A 21,454-nucleotide genomic window follows, 5' to 3' on the forward strand; every position below is an offset into this window, starting at 1 on the left:
CGGCAACAGGCTCCATAGTCCAGGTTCGTTGCTACATGTTCCAGGTTCAAGGCTCCCAGCACCAGGCTCCAGGCTCAGGGTAAGTTCCATGCTCCAGGGTAAAGGCTCCAAGCTCAAGGCTCGGGGTCAATTCCAGGCTCAAGACTCCAGGATTCATGCTCCAGGCTCCGCTCTCCAGGCTCCATGCTTCAAGCTTTGGGATCCAGGCTAAAGGCTCCATGCTCGGGGTCAGTTCCAGGCTCCATGCTTCAGGCGCCAGGCTCAGTGTCAGTTCCAGGCTCCGGAATCCCCGCTCAAGGCTCCAGGCTCTGGGCATGGGGTCAGTTCAAAGTTCCGGTCTCCAGGTTTTTGGCTCCACATTTTGGGCTCGGGGTTGGTTCAAGGCTAATGGCTCCATTTTAAAAGCTCGTTGCTACGCGTTCCAGGCTCCAGGCACCCGGCACAAGGTTTTTTCTAGGCTCTGGGCTTCTGGCTTTTTGCTTGGGGTCTTCTTCCAGGCTCTAGGCTTCATGCTCATAGCTTCAGGCTCCAAGCTCCAGGCTCAAGGCTCCAGGCTCCAGGTTCAAAGCTCCAGGCTCAAAGCTCTAGGCTCAATGCTCGGGATCAGTTAAAGGCTCCGGGCACAAGGACCCAGGCTTTTGGTTCAGGGTGTATTCCATGCTCTGGCCTGTGGGCTCCAGACTCCAGGCTCCAGGAATTTGGTCAGGTCAAAGTTCCGGTCTCCAGGCTTAAGGCTCCAGGCTTCAGGCTCGGACTAAGTTCCATGCTCGGGGTTCCACGCCCTTGGCTCCACGCTCTGGGAACAGGGTCATTTCCACGCTCCGGGCTCCAGAATCCAAGCTCTGGACTTGGAGTCAGTTCCAGGCTCCAGGCTCCAAGCTCCAGGCTCCAGCCTCCAGGCTCAAGGCTCACAGCTCCACGCTCACGGCTCAATGCTCCGAGCTCCAGGCTCCAGGCTCCAGGCTCGGGGTGAGTTCCAGTCTCCGGGCTGCAGGGTCCTGGCTAAAGGTTCCGTGCTCGGGGTCAGTTCCAGTCTCCAGGCTCCGGGCTCCGGGCTCCAGGCACAGGGTCATTTCCAGGCTCCTGGCTCAAGACTCCAGGCTCCAGGCTCTGGACTTGGGGTCAGTACAAGGCTTTGGGCTCACGGCTCCAGGCTCACGGCTCCATGCTCCGGACCCCAGGCTCCAAGCTCAAGGTTCTTTGTTCGGGGTCAGTTCCAGGCTCCGCGCTCCACGCTCCATGTTCAGGGCTCTGGGCTCAGGGTCATTTCTTGGCTCCGGGCTCCAAGGTCCGGACTGAAGGTCAGTTCCAGGCTCTATGCTCCAGGCTCCAAGCTCACGGCTCCATTCTACGGGATCCAGGCTTGGGGTAAGTTCCAGGGTTCGGGCTCCAGGCTCAGGGATCAAGGCTTAATGTTCATGGTCAGTTCAAGACTCCGGGTTCTTTTCTCCGGGCTAGGGGTCACTTCGAGTATCTTGGTTCCGGGCTCCAGTCTTTAAGGTCTTGGCTCTAGATTCCGCGCACAAGGCTCCAGCTCCAGGCTCCAGGCTCCAGGCTCCAGTCTCAAGGCTTCAGGCTCCAGGCTCCAGGCTCCAGGGTCTTGGTCAGTTGCAGACTACGTTATCCATGCTACCGGCTAAAGACTCTAGGCTCGAGATCAGTTCCAGGCTCCGGGCTAAAGGATCCAGGGTCAAGTCTCCAGGCTAAAGGCTCCAGGCTACGGGCATGGAGTCAGTTCCAAGATCCGGTCTCCAGGCGTCAGGCTTCGGGCTTGGGGTAAGTTTCATGCTTGGGGTTCCACACCCAGGGCTCCAGGCTCCAGGCACGGGGTTTTTTCCAGCCTCTGGGCTCCAGGCTTTGGGCTCGGGGTCTTCATCCAGGCTCAAGGCTCTTGTTTCTAGGCTCCCAGCTCCAGGCTCAAAGCTCCAGGTTCTGGGCTCAAGATCAGTTCCATACTCCGGTCTCCAGGACCCAGGTTTCGGGTTCGGGGTGTTTTCCATGCTCTGGCCTTTGGGCTCGGGGCTCCAGGCTCCAGGCTTCTGGCTCGGGGTAAGTTCCATGCTTGGGGATCCACGCCCCTGGCTCCAGGCTCTGAGAATGGGGTAATTTCCACACTCCGGGCTCCAGAAACCAGGTTCAAGGCTCCACACTTGGGGTGAGTTCCAGGCTCCGGACTCCAGGCTCCTGGGTCAGGGCTCCAGACTCCAGACTCCAGGCTCCGCTCTCCAGGCTCCATGTTTCAAGCTCTGGGATCCAGGCTAAAGGCTAAATGCTTGGGGTCAGTTCCAGGCTCTAGGCTCCAGGCTCGGGGTCAGTTCCAGGCTCCAGGTTCTTCTCTCCAGGCTTCGCTCTCCAGGCTCCGGGCCATGGGCTCTTGGCTCACGGCTACAGGCTCAAGGGTCCAGGCTTTAGGCTCCAGGGTCGGCGTCAGTTCCAGGCTCCGGGCTCCATTCTCCGGGGTCAGGGCTCCAGACTCCAGAATCCAGGCTCAAGGCTCCATGTTTAGAGCTCTTGGATCCAGGCTAAAGGCTCCATGCTCGGGGTCAGTTTCAGGCTCCAGGCTCCATGCTTAAGGTTCCGGGCTTAAGGCTCCGGGCTCAGCGTCAGTTCCAGTTTCTGGGCTCCCCGCTCAAGGCTCCAGGTTCCGGGCTCCAGGCTCTTGGCACGTGGTCAGTTCCAAGTTCCGGTCTCCAGGTTTTGGGCTCCACATTTCCGGCTCGGGGTCAGTTCAAGGCTAATGGCTCCATATTCCAGGCTCGTTGCAACGCTTTCCAGGCTCCAGGCTCCCTTCACCAGGCTCAAGGCTGAAGGCTCAAAGCTCACGGCCCAAGGCTCTGCGTAAGTTCTGTCTCCGGGCTCAAGGCTCATAGCTCAAGGCTTGGGGTCAGTTCCACACTATAGGCTCCAGGCTCCATGCTCAAGGCGTCATGGTTCAGGCTCTTGGCTCCAGTCACAAGGCTCCAGGCTCCAGGCTCCTTTCCTTAGGGTTTGGATTTGGAGTATGTTCGTAGCTCCGGGCTCCAGGTTTTAGGCTCCATATTACGGGCTCAGTTCCAGGCTACAGGCTCTATGCTCCAGCCTCGTGACTACGCGTTCCAGGCTCCAGGCACCTTGCTCCAGGCTCAAGGCTCCGGGTTCGGGGTCAGTTCCATGCTCCGGGCTCAAAGCTCCAGGCTCAAGGCTCAGAGTCAGTTCATGGCTCCAGTCACCAGGCTCTAGACTCCATGCTCAAGGCTCCATGCTTCAAGCTCTTGGCTCCAGGCTATACGCTCAAGGATCAGTGTCAGTTCCAGGCCTCGGGCTCCACACTTCAGGCTCCGGGCTCAAGGCTACGTGCTCCAGGCCCTTGGCATGGGGTCAGTTCCAAGTTCCAGTCTCCAGGTTTTTGGCTCCACTTTTCGGGCTTGGGGTCAGTTCCAGGCTACAGGCTCAATAGTCCAGGTTCGTTTCTATGCGTTCCAGGTTCAAGGCTCCCAGTACAAGGCTCAAAGCTTAAGGCTCAGAGCTCAAGGCTCCAGGCTCGGGGTGAGTTCCATGCTCCGGGCTTAAGACTCCAAGCTCAAGGCTCGGGGTCAGTTCCAGGCTCAAGTCACAAGGCTCCAGACTCCAGGCGCCATGCTTCAAGCTCTTGGCTCCAGGCTCCAGGCACGGGGTCAGTTCCAGGCTCCGGGCTCCATGCTCCGGGGTCAGGGCTCAAGACTCCAGGCTCCAGGCTAAAGGCTCCAGGCTCCAAACTCCAGGCTCCAGGCTCCAGGCTCAAGACTCCAGGCTCCGGGCTCCGGGCTGCATCCGGCGGCCTGCGGGTTGCGGGCTGCGTGCTCAAGGCTCCAGGCTCCAGGCTGCGGGCACGGGGTTAATTCCAGGCTCCAGACTCCAGGCTAAAATCTCCATGCTCACGGCTCTAGGCTCACGGCTCCATGCTCCGGGCTCCAGGCTCGGGTTCAGTTCCAGGCTCTGTTCTCGTGGTCAGATCCAAGCTCCGGGCTCGTTGCTCCAGGCACAGGGCAAGTTTGAGGACCTTGGCTCCGAGCTCCAGTCCTTAAGGCCGTGGCTCTAAGCTCCGCTCTCCAGGCTCCGCCCTCCAGACTCAAGACTCAAGGTTATTTGTAAGTTGCAGGCTCCGTTCTTCAGGTTATCAGCTCCAGACTCCAGGCTCGGGTTCAGTTCCAGGCACGGGGCTCTGGGCTCCGGGCTCCGGCCTCCTGGCTCCATGTTTGGGGTCATTTCCAGGCTTACGGACTCAAGGCTCCGGTCTCGTGTTCAGTTCCAGGCTCAAGGCTCCGGGCTTCTAGCGCTGGGCTACAGGCTCACCACAATGCCCAGACTTCTCGGTTTTCCTTTTTTTCTTAGTAGAAGAGGCAAAAATGTCATTTTTGAGCGTTTCAGATGATGAGAAGCTGTTGTTTTTCACTTTAAGACAAGAATGTCTTTGTCTCAAGGAAAACTTTATGAACTATTAAGACTCGAACAAAAAGGCCATAAACCACTTATTTCTGACTTGTTATTTGCGTTTTTCTACAATTTCTGAGTAGAAGTGGGAAAAATGTCATTTTTGAACCTTTCAGACGATAAGAAGCTGTTTTTGTCACGTTGAGACAAGAATGTTTTTTTTCTCAAGCAAAACTTCATGAACTGATAAGACTTTGACAAAACAGCCATAAAACACTTATTTCTGACTTGTTTTTAGTGTTTTCATGCTTTTCTGAGTAGAAGAGGCAAAAATGTCATTTTTGAGCGTTTCAGACGAAAAGAAGCTGTTTTGGTCACTTTGAGACAAAGATTTTTTTTTTTTCAAGCAGAACTTCATGATTTGAGAATACTTTTACAAAAAAGCTATAAAACACTTTTTTCTGACTTGTTTTTAGTGTTTTCATGCTTTTTTGAGTAGAAGAGGCAAAAATGTCATTTTTGAGCGTTTCAGACGATAAGAAGCTGTTTTTGTCACGTTGAGACAAGAATGTTCTTTTCTCAAGCAAAACTTCATGAACTGATAAGACTTTGATAAAACAGCCATAAAACACTTATTTCTGACTTGTTTGAGGTAACACTTTATAATAACTATACACTATTAAGCATTAGTTAAGCATTGGTTAAGCATAATTTAAGCAATAGTTAATTCTTAATTCCTCATGAACTCATCATGAATTCAACATTAGTAATGCATTACAAAGCATTAGTAAAGACAGTTATAAATGCTCAACTAATACATTACTAAGCATTAGTCAAGCATTAGTAAACCCTTAATTTTTCATGAATTAATCATTAATTCAACATTAGTAATGCATTACAAAGCATTAGTAAAGACAGTTTTAAATGTTCAACTAACACATTAAGCATTAGTTAAACATTAGTAAAGTACTTAATTCATTAACTCATCATTTGTAAATAATTAGTTTTACATTACTAAGCATTAGTAAACACATTTATAAACGTTTTAAACTCAACCCATGTATAAGTACTTAAGCAGCAGTTGAGCATTAGTAAATGCTTAATTAATCATGAATTCATATCTGTATGGCATTTATTATGCATTACTTAGCACTTAATAAACCCGGTTAAAAATGTTTTGTTGCTCATTGATAACCTCAGTTGTTAATACTTTATAAAGGGTTAGCAACTGTGTTAGTATGTTTTACAAACACATATTCATACTCAATAAATAACTTATTAATGCCTATTAATACGGTTACTACTCATTAGTTACCCATTAGTTAAGTATATTCTGTGAGCCCATCTAAAGTGAGGACTATCTATGCTTTATAAAGCATTTATAAATGACACAGAAGCAAAGATATACAAAGTGTCAGTTTTATTGGTCCCAAACAATACAAGCTCTTTTAAATACACACTTTAAACAAATACAATCTATAAAATTTCAAGTAAACTTGACAAACATCTTCAAATAACAACAGTCTGTGATCGTATAAAATAGAAAAATAAAATACAAGCTATTTTAAATACACACTTTGGAAACATTAACATTTCAAGTAAACTGGTGAACTATCCCTTTAGGGCAGACACACACCAGAAGTAGGTGGCTGCCTGATTCTGGGATTCCGCCAATGCATTTCAATGGGAAACGAGTGCATTCCTCCTCCTGCGAACGGTAAAAGTTGCAGGAGGAGGAATCCGCTCGTTTCCCATTGAAATACATTGGCGGAATCCCAGAATCAGGCAACCACCTACTTCTGGTGTGTGTGTGTGCACAAAGTGCTTTACAGTAAAACAACTAGAAGCACTCGGAGAGCACAGACCTCCGCCAAGGCTGATCAGTGGCCCCCCCCACCCCCGATCACCACCAAAATTTAATCATTTCTTCCTTATCCCATTTCCAACAAACCCTGAAAATTTCATCCACATCTGTCCATAACTTTTTGAGTTATGTTGCACACTAACGGACAGACAAACAAACAGACAGACAGACAAACAAACCCTGGCAAAAACATAACTTCCTTGGCGGAGGTAAATATACCGTTTTCAAATATTGCTAGATAACACTAGATAACAGGGTGTAAAAAAATCAACTGACACATCCTAGCTCACAGGCTACATGGTGTACAGCTCCAAGGCTATATGGTGGAAAAATAAAACATTCTTATCTGACAAATAAAACTGCCCAATTAAATACACACTTGTAAACAAAGAGCAATCACACTCCACTCAAGAAAAACAACTTGTGGATCACAGTACACAAGTGGATCACAGTGCTATTCCAGTAGGTAACCGGTCAAGTGAGGACAACTGAGCACACCAGCGTAACATTTTTCAAATATTACATTTTTTTAAAATATTGGACAAAATATCAAATTTTAAGTTGGTGTGCCCACTTGACCGGTATTCTCACAGTACACCCTAGCCCAAGCTCACTTCTTGGTGAGGGGCAGCAGCTTGTTGTTGTTTTTAAGTGTTTTCACATTCTCCTTTATAGCAGAATCCTGTTCAATTGCCGGAGAGCACTCAGAAGCCAACACTGCTAATTTTACACGACCAGTTTTGTGACCATCTAAGATGTCCATGTACTTGTTCGGTGAAGCGATAAAAAGCTCAGCGATGGGTGCAGTGGCCACCACTGTGTTACGATCTACACCGACGGTTGAGAACGCAGCACTCATGGTCCCTCCTTTACGGAATGCCTTTGGTATTTTTTGATACCTGAGCACTGCCTGCTTCGGATTCAGGGCTGCAATACAGAGAACATAAAATTAGTTTTATCCACATTAAAAGGTGTACACACACACAAACACACATTCACATACACATACACACACACAATCTATATTATGCACAGTGTCCTTTGTGTCCCCACAGTTAACCACTATAACCAAATACGACTATCATCAAGATATTGGCTGACAATAAATAAATACATATTTCCATGGGGTAACCATAGGGGAAAATGTAATTGTGTTTGAACTGTCCCTTTAATATCTTTGTTTTGCATTGTCAACTTTGAATTTAGCCCCTCCTCCCATCGTGAACGATCTGGCAATGTTTGCATAGTTTTTCATACAATGTAAATGGGAGGAGATGGTTAGCTTGTAATGGGCAGGGACACTCATAGTTAAACAATGTCTGCATTTATTTATTTGTGTGTTTTTATTATTTATTTATTTTTTACCTCTCTGACGTGCCTTTGGGCCCATCTCCTTTTCCTTCGACTTTTTCATCTTCTTTTTCCCTTTCCCTGTCTTCTTCTTGTCTTTCTTGTTCTTCTTTTTGTCCAGAGACGAGTCAGGACAGAGTCAGACTCACTCTCACTGTCGGAGGACGATTCCATTGAGTCGTCAGAAGAGGAACGTGAAGTCTTGCGTTTCTGGGAGGAGTTGAGTGCTGTGTTCAGGGTGGAGGTGGATGCTGCACCATCTTTTTTAAGAGCTATTTATAACAGAAAGAAATCAAACATGTGGCATCATCTCACATGAAAGAGTTTAAAGCTTGTTTTGTATGCATTCATATAGTCTGACAGTTATTGAGTTTATCTGAGTTGTTGTGGGCCAGTGATGCACAACTCAAATCAACCACCTCAATGATTCCCAAACAAATAATGACACAAAACTGATTGGCTGTGTTCCTTTAACCAGAAAAGCACGCCCCCGGACCCTTCCCCTTACTAGTTAAATGAACACTTTTGAGGGCTTCAGAGCTATGTACAAACAAGACGGGTCTGTATGCAGTGCACAGAACGATTGCGGAGACCAAGAACAGTGGCCTGGCAGGGAACCAGGCCACCGTTAATTTTTGAAAACAAAAATTAATAAAATATAATACAACAATATCTAATACAATTATAGTGGCCTTAAGTTGTGTCCAGAGTTATTATAGTAAAGTGTCTTTTGACTTACCTGCTGCCAACTGTTCTTTTAGAAAATCTCTCTCCCTGGTCAGCTCATCAATCCTCTCATGTTGCCAGCCTGCCTTCAGCTTATACAGCTCCAACTCGTCTGCAGTTTTTTTGTTTGCCAGGACTTTAGTTGGGGCAATGGACACACCTAATGGAAAGTAAAGTTCAGGTCAAGTCATACTACTACAGCTCTAGCACACAGTACAGTAAACATCAAAGGGATACAAGTCAATCAAAGGGTACAGTACACACCACTAGCATCTGCGATGAGCCTCTCTTCCAAAGAATCCATCTCCATTCTCCACTGCTGCTTTCTTCTTTTTGGCATGTCCTCCCCGCATACCTAATACAGAGTAAATTGTTGTATTAATGAATCATCTAGATTACTGGTTCTCAAACTTTTTCATTTCAAGGGCACCAAATTGGCACATATTAAACATCTGTAGGCCTGTAGCACTAATTATCATTAACTTTCATTTCAAGAAATTCCCAGTTTGGCATGCATTAGGCTACAGACCCCCATTTAATGGCATTTGTGTTCCTGGGACCCCACTGTACATGAAGTCAATGTTTGATTGGCCCCGTAAATGTACAAATGGTTTGTACACTCTTACAGTTCCATAAGGGTCCATTATTTGGTTCCTAACGATTAACCTGCGGACTCCATGCTCCCTCTAGCATCTAGAGTCTAGACCACACAAACACACGCACAAGCAAACACGTAATACACGTTCCGGGGTTGTATTCCATGTGGGAAGGGAAACATGAAAATGAAATGTACTCACCACTATCGACGGTATCTACCCCTTCCACCGCTAATATGTCACTCTCCTCCGTAGTGTTTTTTTTGTTCCGTCTCCGGGTACCAACGACGCGCCCACTTGACAATGAGGCCAACTCCATTTCTGCAACCTGTTTGCGCCTACGATCAGCTGCCATCTCTCCAGCGTGATATGGCTCTCTCTCCGACTTCCGCATTTTGGAGCATGCGCACTCGCGTTTTTGACGGTAAGAGCATGCGCAATTAGCGTCCTACACGTCCCAGCGTCCTACAAGTCCCAGCCTCCTCCGCGGTTCTGGAGAGCGAGACCGCGGGTTTTTTTTTTTTTCTCATATTGATAACACAGCTCTAGAAAAATACCCCATCTGTTTTTATTCTGTTTATATTCTAAACCACTTAAGACCGCACGTTTGAAACAATGAGCAGGTTCAGAAAGTTTAAGAATCTTATTAGTGGGGACAGGACAAAAAGAAAAGCCCTGAAGCTAATAAAGTGGCTTCAAAAGAAGACACTTCTTAAAAGGAAAATTAAATGCACAACATGCCATCACCAGATGAAATTGAAGAGGAGGACAAACAGTCAAGATCAGTATTCCTGGTAAGAAGCCCAATTATATCATCATATAACTTCAATGTGTGTGTGTGTGTGTCTGTGTGTCTGTCTGTCTAATTGTGTCATGCATTTGCATGGGATTGCAAAAAATGCATTAAATTGAATTTATTGGGGAAGCTTAATATGAAGCTGCAGGGTTTATGCAGGGAGGTGGTGTCTCTCCCCAGATTAGGTCTGTTACTCTGTTAACCATGTGGTTCTCAACCTGTGGGTCGGGACCCAAAGGGGGTCTATGACAATTAGTTTTGTGTTACACTCCATGTAATAAAAGATAAATCATAGCAGACGGGTAACTGCAGGAGAAAACCTTGTCTAATGGTTGTCAGTTTAGGAGTTATAAAGACTTTGAGAACATGTGATTTAGAGCAATTAAATAAATGAATGAATGACTGAATGAATAAATAAATTCCTTGTTATCACTCTTCTTATCATTCTTTTTTTCCCATGTTGCTATTCTTCTAGGGTCTGTCAACGACCAGAACATGGAGCGAAACAAATTTCGGTCAGGCACAAATCCATCTTCAGCCACTCAAAAATACCCATCTGTAATTGGATGGAATTCATCTACAGGTAAGCAAGTAATAGCAGTATCATTAAACATGTGTCATAGGCTCACAGCTCACTACATTGCCAGTGTCTTTGTAGTATCCATAAAATATACAATATGAAAAATCATGCATGGAATGTTTTATCAATTATTTGGATTAGGTTGAGTTACTGAAATCTGTGCACATAGCATGTCAGGTTCGGTTTCAGTGTCCTTCAGTCAGTATCCTTCACTCTCCCTCAATATCAGTGGTTCTAAAGACACATGGTTTTAGTGGGATCTCCAGCTGATACTGAAATCTTAAGACATCTAGAAAAAAGACATGAAAAAGGCACGCCATCGCATCAAAAGTAACAAACTATACTACTAGTAAGACACCTGAGGGCGGGAAGTGACCTCGCAAGGGCGAGGTCACGCAAATGTGCGCGATTGCAGGTCGCAGATTACCCAGTCGTGGGGATTCTATTGGATGTCAGGTCCATGTATAGAGACGTAGGTTGTAATCCAGTCATGCCCATTTATGGAGCACGAAAGACACAATCTGTTTTGACAGACGTAATTAACTCAGGCCTGCTGGTTTTCACGCTCCAGCCTGGCGTGCATCCAAAGCAAGTCCAGGGCCCTGCGCTCCTGGTGGCGTTGCCATGGTTAACTAAATAACCATACAGTGTACAGTATATGGGCATAGCGGCTGGATCTGTGGCTCAGGACAACTGGATCGCTGTCAGTCCTGGCTGGTCCCTTGTGTGTGTATGGAGATTGCTGATGTCATAACAATACAATATACCCGTATTTGGGCATGTCTCATTTGTGGCCATATATGGAGACAACTGATATGTTTGCAACTGATGCATGCCATGGTCACACATTGAGGTTAGACAACACACTCCATTTTTGGGTATTGTTGCACTTCACGATATGTATCCAGATGGGGTGGGAGGGTCCTCAGTTCAAATATGATGACTTTGGGGGTCTTGACATGAAACGTTTGAGAAGCAGTGCTCTGTATAATATATCCTCTTGCATCTGCTGATTAGATCATAGGCCATGGTACAAACAGTGGCGCACAAGGATACACACAGATCCTTGTGTGTGGCGCACAGGGATTTGTTAGGAGATTATCTTATTAATTTGTAAATGTTATGTGAATACATGTTAACAATAAACATTATTTATTTTTTGTCTTTATAGATTTGCTCAGGGGCTACGGCTGCGGCAGATCGACATGCTAGATGACACCATTGCGGGTAGCTCAGCAACCCTGAGCAAAATGGCCAAACGATTAAGGGGAGTGTGTGTAACGGCATTAAAAAAAATGAGAAGACGTACAGGTCAGTGGATGGGCGGCAGACGGGAGTTTGTCGCCATCGATGAGAGCCATTTTCGGCACAAACGAAAGGTGTGTATTACTAATATTTACTTCACATGATTATGAAATACAGTCAACCGATTTTTCTGTATTTGTTCATACTGTACCTAATCTGTTTACATATTTGTTTTGCATCAGTATGGGAGAGGAAGAATGGCTGGTGCCTGGAACCGGAAAAAATGGGTCTTTGGGATGCTTGGTGTAAAGGAGAGCTCTCGAAGGCCAATTCTACGCCTGGTAGAGCGGAGAAACCGAGCACATCTGGTGCCTCTGATCACCCAACATGTGCGAGTTGGGTCCAACATCATCAGTGATCAGTGGCGCGCTTACCGTGTGCTCCCTGCATTAGGGTATGTGCACCACACGGTAAACCATAGCAGGTCCTACGTTGATCCCCTTACTGGAGCCCATACCCAACATATCGAAAGGGCCTGGAGAACTCACAAAGAGAACATTTGGAGGCTCAGGGGAAACCGAACAGAATCCTTGCTTCAAGACCACCTTGCAGTCATTGAGTGGATTGAATGGCTTGCCAAAAAGCACCGTCATGATGCATTTGGTAGGTTAATTCATGACGTTTCAAGAAAATACAGGTAGTGTGTTGTTTTTTGGCAAGCCATTCAGTCCACATAGTCATTGTGTGTGTGTGTGTGTGTGTGCGTGCGCGTGCGTGTGTGAGAGAGGGAGGGAGAGGGAGGAAGAAGGAGGAAGAAGAGCGGGTGTGTGTGAACGATGAAACTCCTTGGGGGAGTTTACTTGAAATGTTAAGGATTGCAAAGTGTGTATTTAAAAGAGCTTGTATTTTATTTTTCTATTTTATATGATCACAGACTGTTGTTATTTGAAGATGTTTGTCAAGTTTATTTGAAATTTTATAGATTGTATTTGTTTAAAGTGTGTATTTAAAAGAGCTTGTATTGTTTGGGACCAATAAAACTGACACTTTGTATATCTTTGCTTCTGTGTCATTTATAAATGCTTTATAAATGCTTTATAAAGCATAGATAGTCCTCACTTTAGATGGGCTCAAAGAATATACTTAACTAATGGGTAACTAATGAGTAGTAACCGCATTAATAGGCATTAATAAGTTATTTATTGAGTATGAATATGTGTTTGTAAAACATATACTAACACAGTTGCTAACCCTTTATAAAGTATTAACAACTGAGGTTATCAATGAGCAACACAACATTTTTAACCGAGTTTATTAAGTGCTTAGTAATGCATAATAAATGCCATACAGATCATGAATTCATGATTAATTAGCATTTACTAATGCTCAACTGCTGCTTAAGTACTTATAAATGGGTTGAGTTTAAAATGTTTATAACTGTGTTTACTAATGCTTAGTAATGTATAACTAATTATTTACAAATGATGAGTTAACAATTAATTACGCACTTTACTAATGTTTAACTAATGCTTAATGTGTTAGTTGAACATTTAAAACTGTCTTTACTAATGCTTTGTAATGCATTACTAATGTTGAATTAATGGTTAATTCATGAAAAATTAAGGATTTACTAATGCTTGACTAATGCTTAGTAATGTATTAGTTGAGCATTTATAACTGTCTTTACTAATGCTTTGTAATGCATTACTAATGGTGAATTCATGATGAGTTCATCAGGAATTAAGGATTAACTAATGCTTAAATTATGCTTAACCAATGCTTAACTAATGCTTAATAGTGTATAGTTATTATAAAGTGTTACTGGTTTGGTCAGTTTAACTATTTGATATGTTTTATGTGTTCTATAAAATATTAGATTTACTAATCTTTGCATTCTCATTGCATTTTCATTTACATGTTACACAGCATCTCAACTTTTTTGTAAGTGCGTTGTACAGATAGAATTTACTTAACTAATAACCATTATCTCATCATAATGAATACATCTTATACAACATGATCCATGACAACATCTGCCATGAGATGATCTTTTGAATCTAAAACATCTTTTATTGACAAATTTGACAAGTATGTGCAGACAGTTATTTCAAAGTACTGTAAATCTGTAGTCTGATATTTATGTGCTTGTGGGTTGAGTAGCTCCAGTTGGTTCAGATGACTCATGTGACAGCTTGTGATGTTTCAGTGCTGTAAAATAAAAGGGGAAAAAAAACAAGATTAGCAGAAGTGATCCATAGGATTCCCAAGATATGCTACTTGGCTATATATTTACCAATATAGACAATGTGAGAGATTGCACCAAAAACATGTGAAAGGTAAGGAATCATGTGCTATTATAGTTTTGCAAGTCAGCTAACCATGGAAACGAAGCAACAGAAAATGTCCAATTCGTTTCCTAAAAGGAAGACTGTGAATATGAGCAAGCCTACATCATCTTAGATTCATGTTACTTTGTCATGTTGTAACGTACAAACACATTTTAAAACTTACGATCTAATTGGAATCAACTGGTATATTCTAGGGATGTGAATCTTAGTTGTAAGGCCGATACAACATGCATCTTGATACAGTGTCTCCAATCCGATATATTAAAGATATGTGTGTGGCATTTCGCTATGCGGCACGATATGATTCACACCCAAATCACAATACAGAGCAATTAAGCACATTCTGATTCAACACATTCATTCTGGTGAAAGAATATGCAGTGCAGTTCAATGAGGTTGATTATTTATTTATCAAATAAAACCATGACTTTTCACAAACTGGCTTTTGTGCAATTTCAGAACATGTGCATCACACAGTAATGTGAAAAAGTTATGACGCCCCTTTTAAATCTGTATTTCCAAAGTTGTTTCTCTGCATGTTTCTCATGCTCAACTTCTTGCTCCCTCGCTGAATCAATATAGGATTTATAATGTAGGTAATAGAGAAAAAGGTTCTGTCACTTTAAGAGACACCTGCGCAAGATATTCTGGGATTCGCTGTTTGATATGTGTGTTTAAGGAAGTATCACCAGTATGTACGGCAGTATTCAATGCAGATGATATAGTAAAAAGTACACCTTAAGAAACCACATGTTGTTGCCTCCCTTCTATATCTTGTAAGATTAAGATACAGACGTTACAGTATTCATCCACGGCACATGTGCCGCAGTGCTTCCGTGGAGCTCATACTGTACTGTACAGTGTACACATCCGTGAATCCACGGTGCACGCTAACGTGGGTATTCAGAAAGGAAAAAAACTTTAACCAAATAAATAGTAACACTTTTAAATGCAAGTAAAAATATATTCTATTGAACTGATCAAATTGTATCAATACAAACATTCAACAACCAATGCATCTTGATATCATTCCAAACTTTTCATTCACTTGCAGCTTCTCTACCGGTGCACTCGGATCATGCATGCACGTGTCATTGTGTTGGTACCTCTCGGATAATCTTCCCATCCCTAGTATATTCACATCTATTACAGTATTCGTGAAATCAGTGTAACCCCCTAATGTCTGACTTTATCTACAAGTGTATAGAAATTTGGGTTTGATGCAAATTTGCAGACATAATGAAAAAAAAACGCCGACTCCCGTTTGTTCCCCTTGGCTGTTGGTTCTGTTAATAAATTCGTTTTTTCCCCTTCATGTGCATTTCAGTCCTACCCATTCACATCCCTTGACAGGAGACTGTGGTCAGTGACAGGAGGAGCAGCGCTAGTGAAGTGTCAGATTCAGAGGTGCCCATATCAGATGTGGGGACGGTGATAATGGATCGGATGCTGTATGGAGGTAATGGATGATTGACAGGAGGCTCAGCCAGGCTCGGCCAATTATTTCATTCGTACCAAATAAAATGATTGGTTTGAATTTTATCAGAAATATGAGCAATGTATGAGAATTAAACATTTTTGAGTTTCAATACCTGGTGGATTTCTTACATTTTAGTTTGACACATGCTTATTAGGAGCATTTTAAGATGACAAAAGGAAAGTGTAAAAATGCCACATCATACGGTATAGCTTTAACTGCTGTTTTCAATAAACTGCTTACTCAAATTTTGTTTGTCTCACTTCCATTTCTTCTTTTTGCATTTTGAAACTCTACTTAGAACCTTCTTAAAATCCAACAGTACAAAATGTAAATTCATGCAATTTTTCAGCTGGTATTAAAATTTTGATCAAGTGTGTATGTGTGCATATGTGTATGTGTGGTAATGATATGTACGGTTTTCGCACAAAACATGATCAACCAAACCACATACACATATAAGGGGAACAGAATGTTGACAGTTGATTTGCTGAAATCATTCCCACTCTAACTTAGAGTGGAGAGGGTTGTTTTTTTTTTATTTTAGAAGTTCTACAAACAACCCTTCATAACTCACATTTCTGGGAATTCAGTAACAAATTTACATCAAAATTTTGGAAAAACTCTTTTCTTTCAAAGACCATTCACATGTCAAAGCTGCATATGACTTTTGTCACCAATTTTTCATGAAGTCTGAAAAAACCAGTGTCATAGCTTAAGTATCATGAATCCGTAAGCCTGTCCATGATTACTCACTTGAATCTCTTCCCTCACAGTGAACAATTTCGAAATGTACTCCACCATAAACAGTCCATGTATTTACAAACAGAGCAGGAAGGTCAGTTGGGCATTTTTGGAAATTTGTCGCAACATGCATTGTGGGAAGCAGAGCTCCATGAAGCATTATGGCCACAGCGGCTACAGACATGGTAATGGCTTCACTGCCTCTTGCTACTGCAGCTGCGCATAGCTCCACTTCCCACAATGAACATCGTGACAAATTTCCAAAAATTCCCAACTGACCTACTGGCTCTGTTTGAAAACAAATGGACTCTTTATGGTGTACACTTCGAAACTGTTCACTGCGAGGGAAGAGATTCAGGTAAGTTATCACGGACAGACTTCCAGATTCTTGATACCTGATATTTGATGAAAAATTGGTGATGAAAGTCATACGAAGCTTTAATCTTTAAACATTTTGTTTTCAATCTACAGGTGTTTAAGTGCAGTGTTGATTTTTCCCTCATTCTCCCATATTACATTTCTGTTACTGACATGTTTGACAAACTATGTTCCCACAATCACTGCTTATTCAGTTCTGACTTTTTTTTCCCACATATTATACATCAGTGCGTTTACAAGACTCACCACAAGCCTCACCTGCAAAACTTTCTGAGGTAGGATCTATGGTTATGGATTGACAGCAGTTTGTTTGAGAGGTGGTTTCTTAGTGAATTTCACACAGACACCCATGTCCCTTCCATAAGGAGGAATGTTTATAAACAGGTTTTCATTGATTGTGTGTTTGGTCTTTTCCAGAAAATTCCATGACACATGGTAGAGGGGTGAACAAGAGATAAAATTACTGTCAAGTATCATTATTTGTATATATGGATTTAGTGAATTCCTATCTTTCCAGTGTCATTTGTTTCAGACACAGATATCACGTTTTCTTGTCTTGGTTGGATCTTGTCCACAGGCCATTAGTGCACCTGACATTTCCTGAAGGAAATGTGCATATGTTTAGTTTTCTTATGATTTACTTCATTAAGTGCAACAAAATGCTACGTATTACATAAATAACATTCCCTTTACAATACTTGAACAATGGGACTGAGGTACCTTAAACTCCCAGATCACCATGGCTCCATCCAGACCGACACTGCTGTACTTCTCCACTTTGGCCTTCTCTCCTGATACAAAACACAGCTGCCTGCAGGATGACACACAAACAGTACAAAAGCTAAGAAGTGGTATGGGAGGTAACTTGAGCTGAAACACTTAATCAGCTCAATTAAAAAAGTTATTTGATTACAATTTTCCCAAACAGAATATTTCTTTCCATAATTTCTCAGATGCTAAACATTGATTCCATTGTTGTACTTCACATTATGCCAGAATCAACACAAACAACATGGACCATAGCTTGGAAGAGACAAGGGCAAAAAGGCAGAAAATGTCTATACTGTATGGTCTTTTTTTTTTTCATTGGAACCATTACTTACTCCTTTAAACTTCTAAGCTTTCACACCAATATTTGTCTTTATTTTTTTTAAGTTGCATGTTAGTTCCATCCTGTGTGCAAGTTAGTAAGTTGGATACAAAATGTGTTGACGGCCACAGTACACATGTTTTTTTGTCAATTCATTTGACTTATTTGTTGTTGTTTATGTCTATAGATATTTTTATATATTCTTTTATATTGTTGTTTGTTATGACCTGGCTCAGAGGCCACAACAAAGAAGGGGAACACACCATAAATGAAGAAGAATACTTTATTAAATCAAATTAAGAGTAATTAAACCAAATTGAACCAAATTAGGGCCAAATTAGGAAAAAGACATACTAAAGTATATTACAGAATGTAAATGAGCCATCAGTAATGTCAGTAGTGTAGGTGTGCATGGGTGAATGTGCTGACGTGAGTGTTGAAAAGTGCAGAACAGAACAAAACATTAAGGCAACATAACCAACCCAAGAGCTGAAAAACCAAGGACCTGTGAGGGCAGCAAGCAGAGAGAGAGAGTGTGAGAGCTACAGGCAGACTATTTGAGGGCAGGAACTCTGGGCGCCACATGTGTTCCTGATCTCCTCATCAGGTGCTTGCTAGAAGGCAAAAGCTGGAAGACATAGCTCCCCCAAGAGGACCCCAGGGGCCGTAACATTGTTATTGTTGATATCTTTTATGCTTTTTGTGGTTGTTATTTCAGCTGGTTCTGGAATAAAGTACAAGACTTCATTTTCAGATGTGTCTTTTCACATTTTTACTATTTTTTCTCCTATTCAAGTAATTGTTTAATTGAACTGAAGGAAATAGATTAATCAATAGATTAACTGATTACAAAAATAATCAATAGCTGCAGCTCTACTCATTTGTTATCAGTGTGATTGTTCACCAGTATATTTGACAACAGGAAAATTTACATAACACATTGATGTAATAAATATGAATAAGAGCCATTGTTTTTGTTTGTTGTTTGTCATATGCAGACATATCTTTTAACGATATGAAAGACGAAACATTATGGAAGCAACATAATTGATGAAACAAGGTACATAATGTGACGTTAAAACCCAGATTGATGGTCTTTTTTTTTCTAATATAATAATTGTAGAATGATAAAGTGTGCCAAGTGTGTCTTGGTGTGTCTTTTACGTGATGCTGTTCTGGTGCAGTGTGTCCAGTTCACTGCTGTCCTCTTCCGTGGCCTTCTTATCCAGGTTCTTGAAGTGCTGCATGGCCGACATGCTGCTCTTGGATGTCTGCTTGGGGATGTCCAGCTTTTTCACAAACTCCAGAGCCCCTGGGCCTTTATAAGTGTACTGGTAGGGACAACAGTCATGACCCTGACAGAAAAAAAACATAATGTACCCGCACTTGAAAATCCTCTGCCTTCAGTCCACACCCAAATTTTTGCACATATGGATGGACAGACAGACGGATTTGAACTGATGACAATACCCTGCGGTGAGGGCTGAGTGTAAAAACAGTAAGGATTTAAGTTATGTTATTATTCCTGAGTTAGAAAACAAAACTTCAAATTCAGGACAAAAATAAGACTTGAGTAATAGTTCAGATCTATTAGATTAGAAAGCCTAAAATTAAAGGGATTTAGCAATTTGATTAGTGGTTATGAGGATTTTGTCTATGTCTTTAATTCTGTATTTAGTCCTAAATACCTTCTATTCAGTTTATTTTGAATATGCAATAAAAATAATCAAAATAATCCTACATTAGTGGCTAGCAATACAACAGATTTCAAGAGAACATGAAAATGTATGACAACATATAATTACTTGATTCACATATTGAAAGGAGTGGGGGGAAGAGTAAACTTATTTAATCCCACCACACAACAGGTCTATCATTTAGCTTCCTATGATATAAGGCTGGACAAAAAAAATTTATTCCCTTGGATCTTTTTGTAAATTGTTAATTACCACTGTCATTTTTCATAAAAATACACACACATACATACCTATATACCTATACAGACATACAAAAAATTAATGAATACATTTTTGAAGGTTCCACAAAATGAATAAAGAACAAAATAAATAAAGTGAACCAAAAAACAACAAAAAATAAATAAAAACACAGTAAACATCTATAAGTACTCAGACAACTTCTACAGTTTTATACTGTGTATGAACCATCTTTTTACCATCTCTATTTTTTTTTCCTGGTAGTAAAAATAAATAAACTTTTTTGATTTGAATGATATCTGAGCTTCCTGAAATTCTATGAGGTCTTTAAATCTGGACAATTTTGACTGTAAAAATAAATAGTTTGTGTGATCTCCGTAACCTGCCCCATGAATGAAGTGTATTGTTTTCTTTTGCCCCAAGCCTCTACACAGTATTGTAGATATGACTGGTTTCGACCGACTCTATCTGTAAACTTTTGTTTGTATTTTGTGTAACTTTTGTTATGATTTGGTGCTATATAAATAAAATGTGACTGATTGATTTGATTGATATGGAAGAACAAGTGAAAAGTATAGAATGGGAAGTGATTTATGACTATCAAGATGTTATTGTGGTATAATGTCTGGGAATGGAAAAAAATCTTGTTGGGTTTAATATACGGATCCAATAGATGTCCAATGTGTGCACAGACAAGACACTGTATGTGCATCTACCAAATCTAGTAGAAACCTGAATTTTTAAATTCTAGATGTGTCCAGCCTGGGACTATTTTGAAGCTTTAAATTTTTTAGGAAATTGTTAAAAATTAACATCTGAATTACAACAAGTTTGAATATTTGCTGTGTAGTCATTTGCAATGTACGTTACACAAAATACAATTTGAATATTGAGGGATTCAGTGAAATTCAGCAAAACTTTTTTAGTGAAATGCTTCCCCCTGCTGTTGATAGTGGGGGCTAATCACAAACAACCACATAATTATAATTTCACTCACCAATATTTACCACACTTATTCAAGTAAATTCCTTTAACTTATCATATAGAAAATATCTGTCCAGTACATATTGTACAAATTGCTTGTTCTACTGTTCAACTACTAAAAACTAAAACAGCTGGTGCTAGTATAATTACCAATACCTAGAACAAATGTCCATAACTGTTCACACTACTACTCCCGACACAAGTATCAGTGAATATAACAATGAATATGCGGCTACTGCAGCTGGTAGTGTGTGCATATACATACATATATATATATATATATATATATATATATATATATATATATATATATATATATATATATATATATATATATATATATATCAGGGCTCTCAATTGTGACCGAAAATGGGCGCATATGCGCCAATAATTTTGGACGTGTGACTTAATATGAAATCACGGTCGCACTGGTGCGACTAGGGATGTAATGATAACTGGTATAATGATAAACAGCGGTAAAATTTCCGATGGTTAGTATTACCGTTTAAATTCTAATTATTATGACAACCGTGTTCGTTTACCGCACCTAGAAAACTCACGGTACTGTTCATTTCCTGAAGAAGCAGTGGCACTCCAGGCATGTGTGCGTAGTTTGTAATGTTTGGCCTCTGAAATCTATCTATCTATCTATCTATCTATCTATCTATCTATCTATCTATCTATCTATCTATCTATCTATCTATCTATATAAATATATATATATATATATATATATATATATATATATATATATATATATATATATATATATATATATATATATGTATATACAGGGTGGGGAAGCAAAATTTACAATGAACATTTAGTTGTTTTTTCTCAGCAGGCACTACGTCAATTGTTTTGAAACCCAAGATATACTGATGTCATAATCATACCTAACACTATTATCCATACCTTTTCAGAAACTTTTGCCCATATGAGTAATCAGGAAA

At 41.5% G+C, this 21,454-nt stretch overlaps 2 protein-coding genes across 4 annotated transcripts in view; one reads left to right on the top strand and one right to left on the bottom strand.

The window, feature by feature from the left end:
• The first annotated feature begins 9,532 nt into the window (after positions 1–9,532).
• On the top strand, positions 9,533–12,315 carry LOC115423367 (uncharacterized). The gene is made up of 4 exons (XM_030140111.1): positions 9,533–9,719; positions 10,197–10,304; positions 11,473–11,680; positions 11,789–12,315. The coding sequence occupies exons 1-4, from the start codon at positions 9,541–9,543 to the stop codon at positions 12,245–12,247; spliced, it is 954 nt and encodes a 317-aa protein (XP_029995971.1). The 5' UTR covers positions 9,533–9,540; the 3' UTR covers positions 12,248–12,315.
• A 519-nt stretch (positions 12,316–12,834) lies between these two features.
• The window catches only part of LOC115424072 (actin-related protein 2/3 complex subunit 1A-A), a 44,504-nt gene continuing 35,884 nt past the window's right edge, over positions 12,835–21,454 (bottom strand). The window contains exons 8-10 of one of the 3 annotated variants that reach the window (XM_030141178.1): positions 18,748–18,938; positions 17,214–17,304; positions 12,842–13,754 (exon numbers count right to left, since the gene is read on the bottom strand). In XM_030141178.1, the coding sequence (XP_029997038.1) occupies positions 13,749–13,754; positions 17,214–17,304; positions 18,748–18,938 (288 nt within the window). In that variant the 3' untranslated portion in view covers positions 12,842–13,748. Of the gene's footprint in view, positions 13,755–17,213; positions 17,305–18,747; positions 18,939–21,454 lie in introns of all 3 variants that reach the window. The other 2 variants (XM_030141177.1, XM_030141179.1) reach the window with 2 other exon arrangements.

The sequence above is a fragment of the Sphaeramia orbicularis genome, chromosome 8 (assembly GCF_902148855.1).
Source record: "Sphaeramia orbicularis chromosome 8, fSphaOr1.1, whole genome shotgun sequence".
NCBI classification, from domain to species: Eukaryota; Metazoa; Chordata; class Actinopteri; order Kurtiformes; family Apogonidae; genus Sphaeramia; species Sphaeramia orbicularis.

Bases quoted from the DNA above. Each gene is read 5' to 3' on its own strand.
- LOC115423367 (XM_030140111.1), top strand. From the start codon at position 9,541: ATGAGCAGGTTCAGAAAGTTTAAGAATCTTATTAGTGGGGACAGGACA. The intron at 9,720-10,196 runs GTAAGAAGCCCA...CTATTCTTCTAG, and splicing joins AGTCAAGATCAGTATTCCTG to GGTCTGTCAACGACCAGAAC. The intron at 11,681-11,788 runs GTGTGTATTACT...GTTTTGCATCAG, and splicing joins ATTTTCGGCACAAACGAAAG to TATGGGAGAGGAAGAATGGC.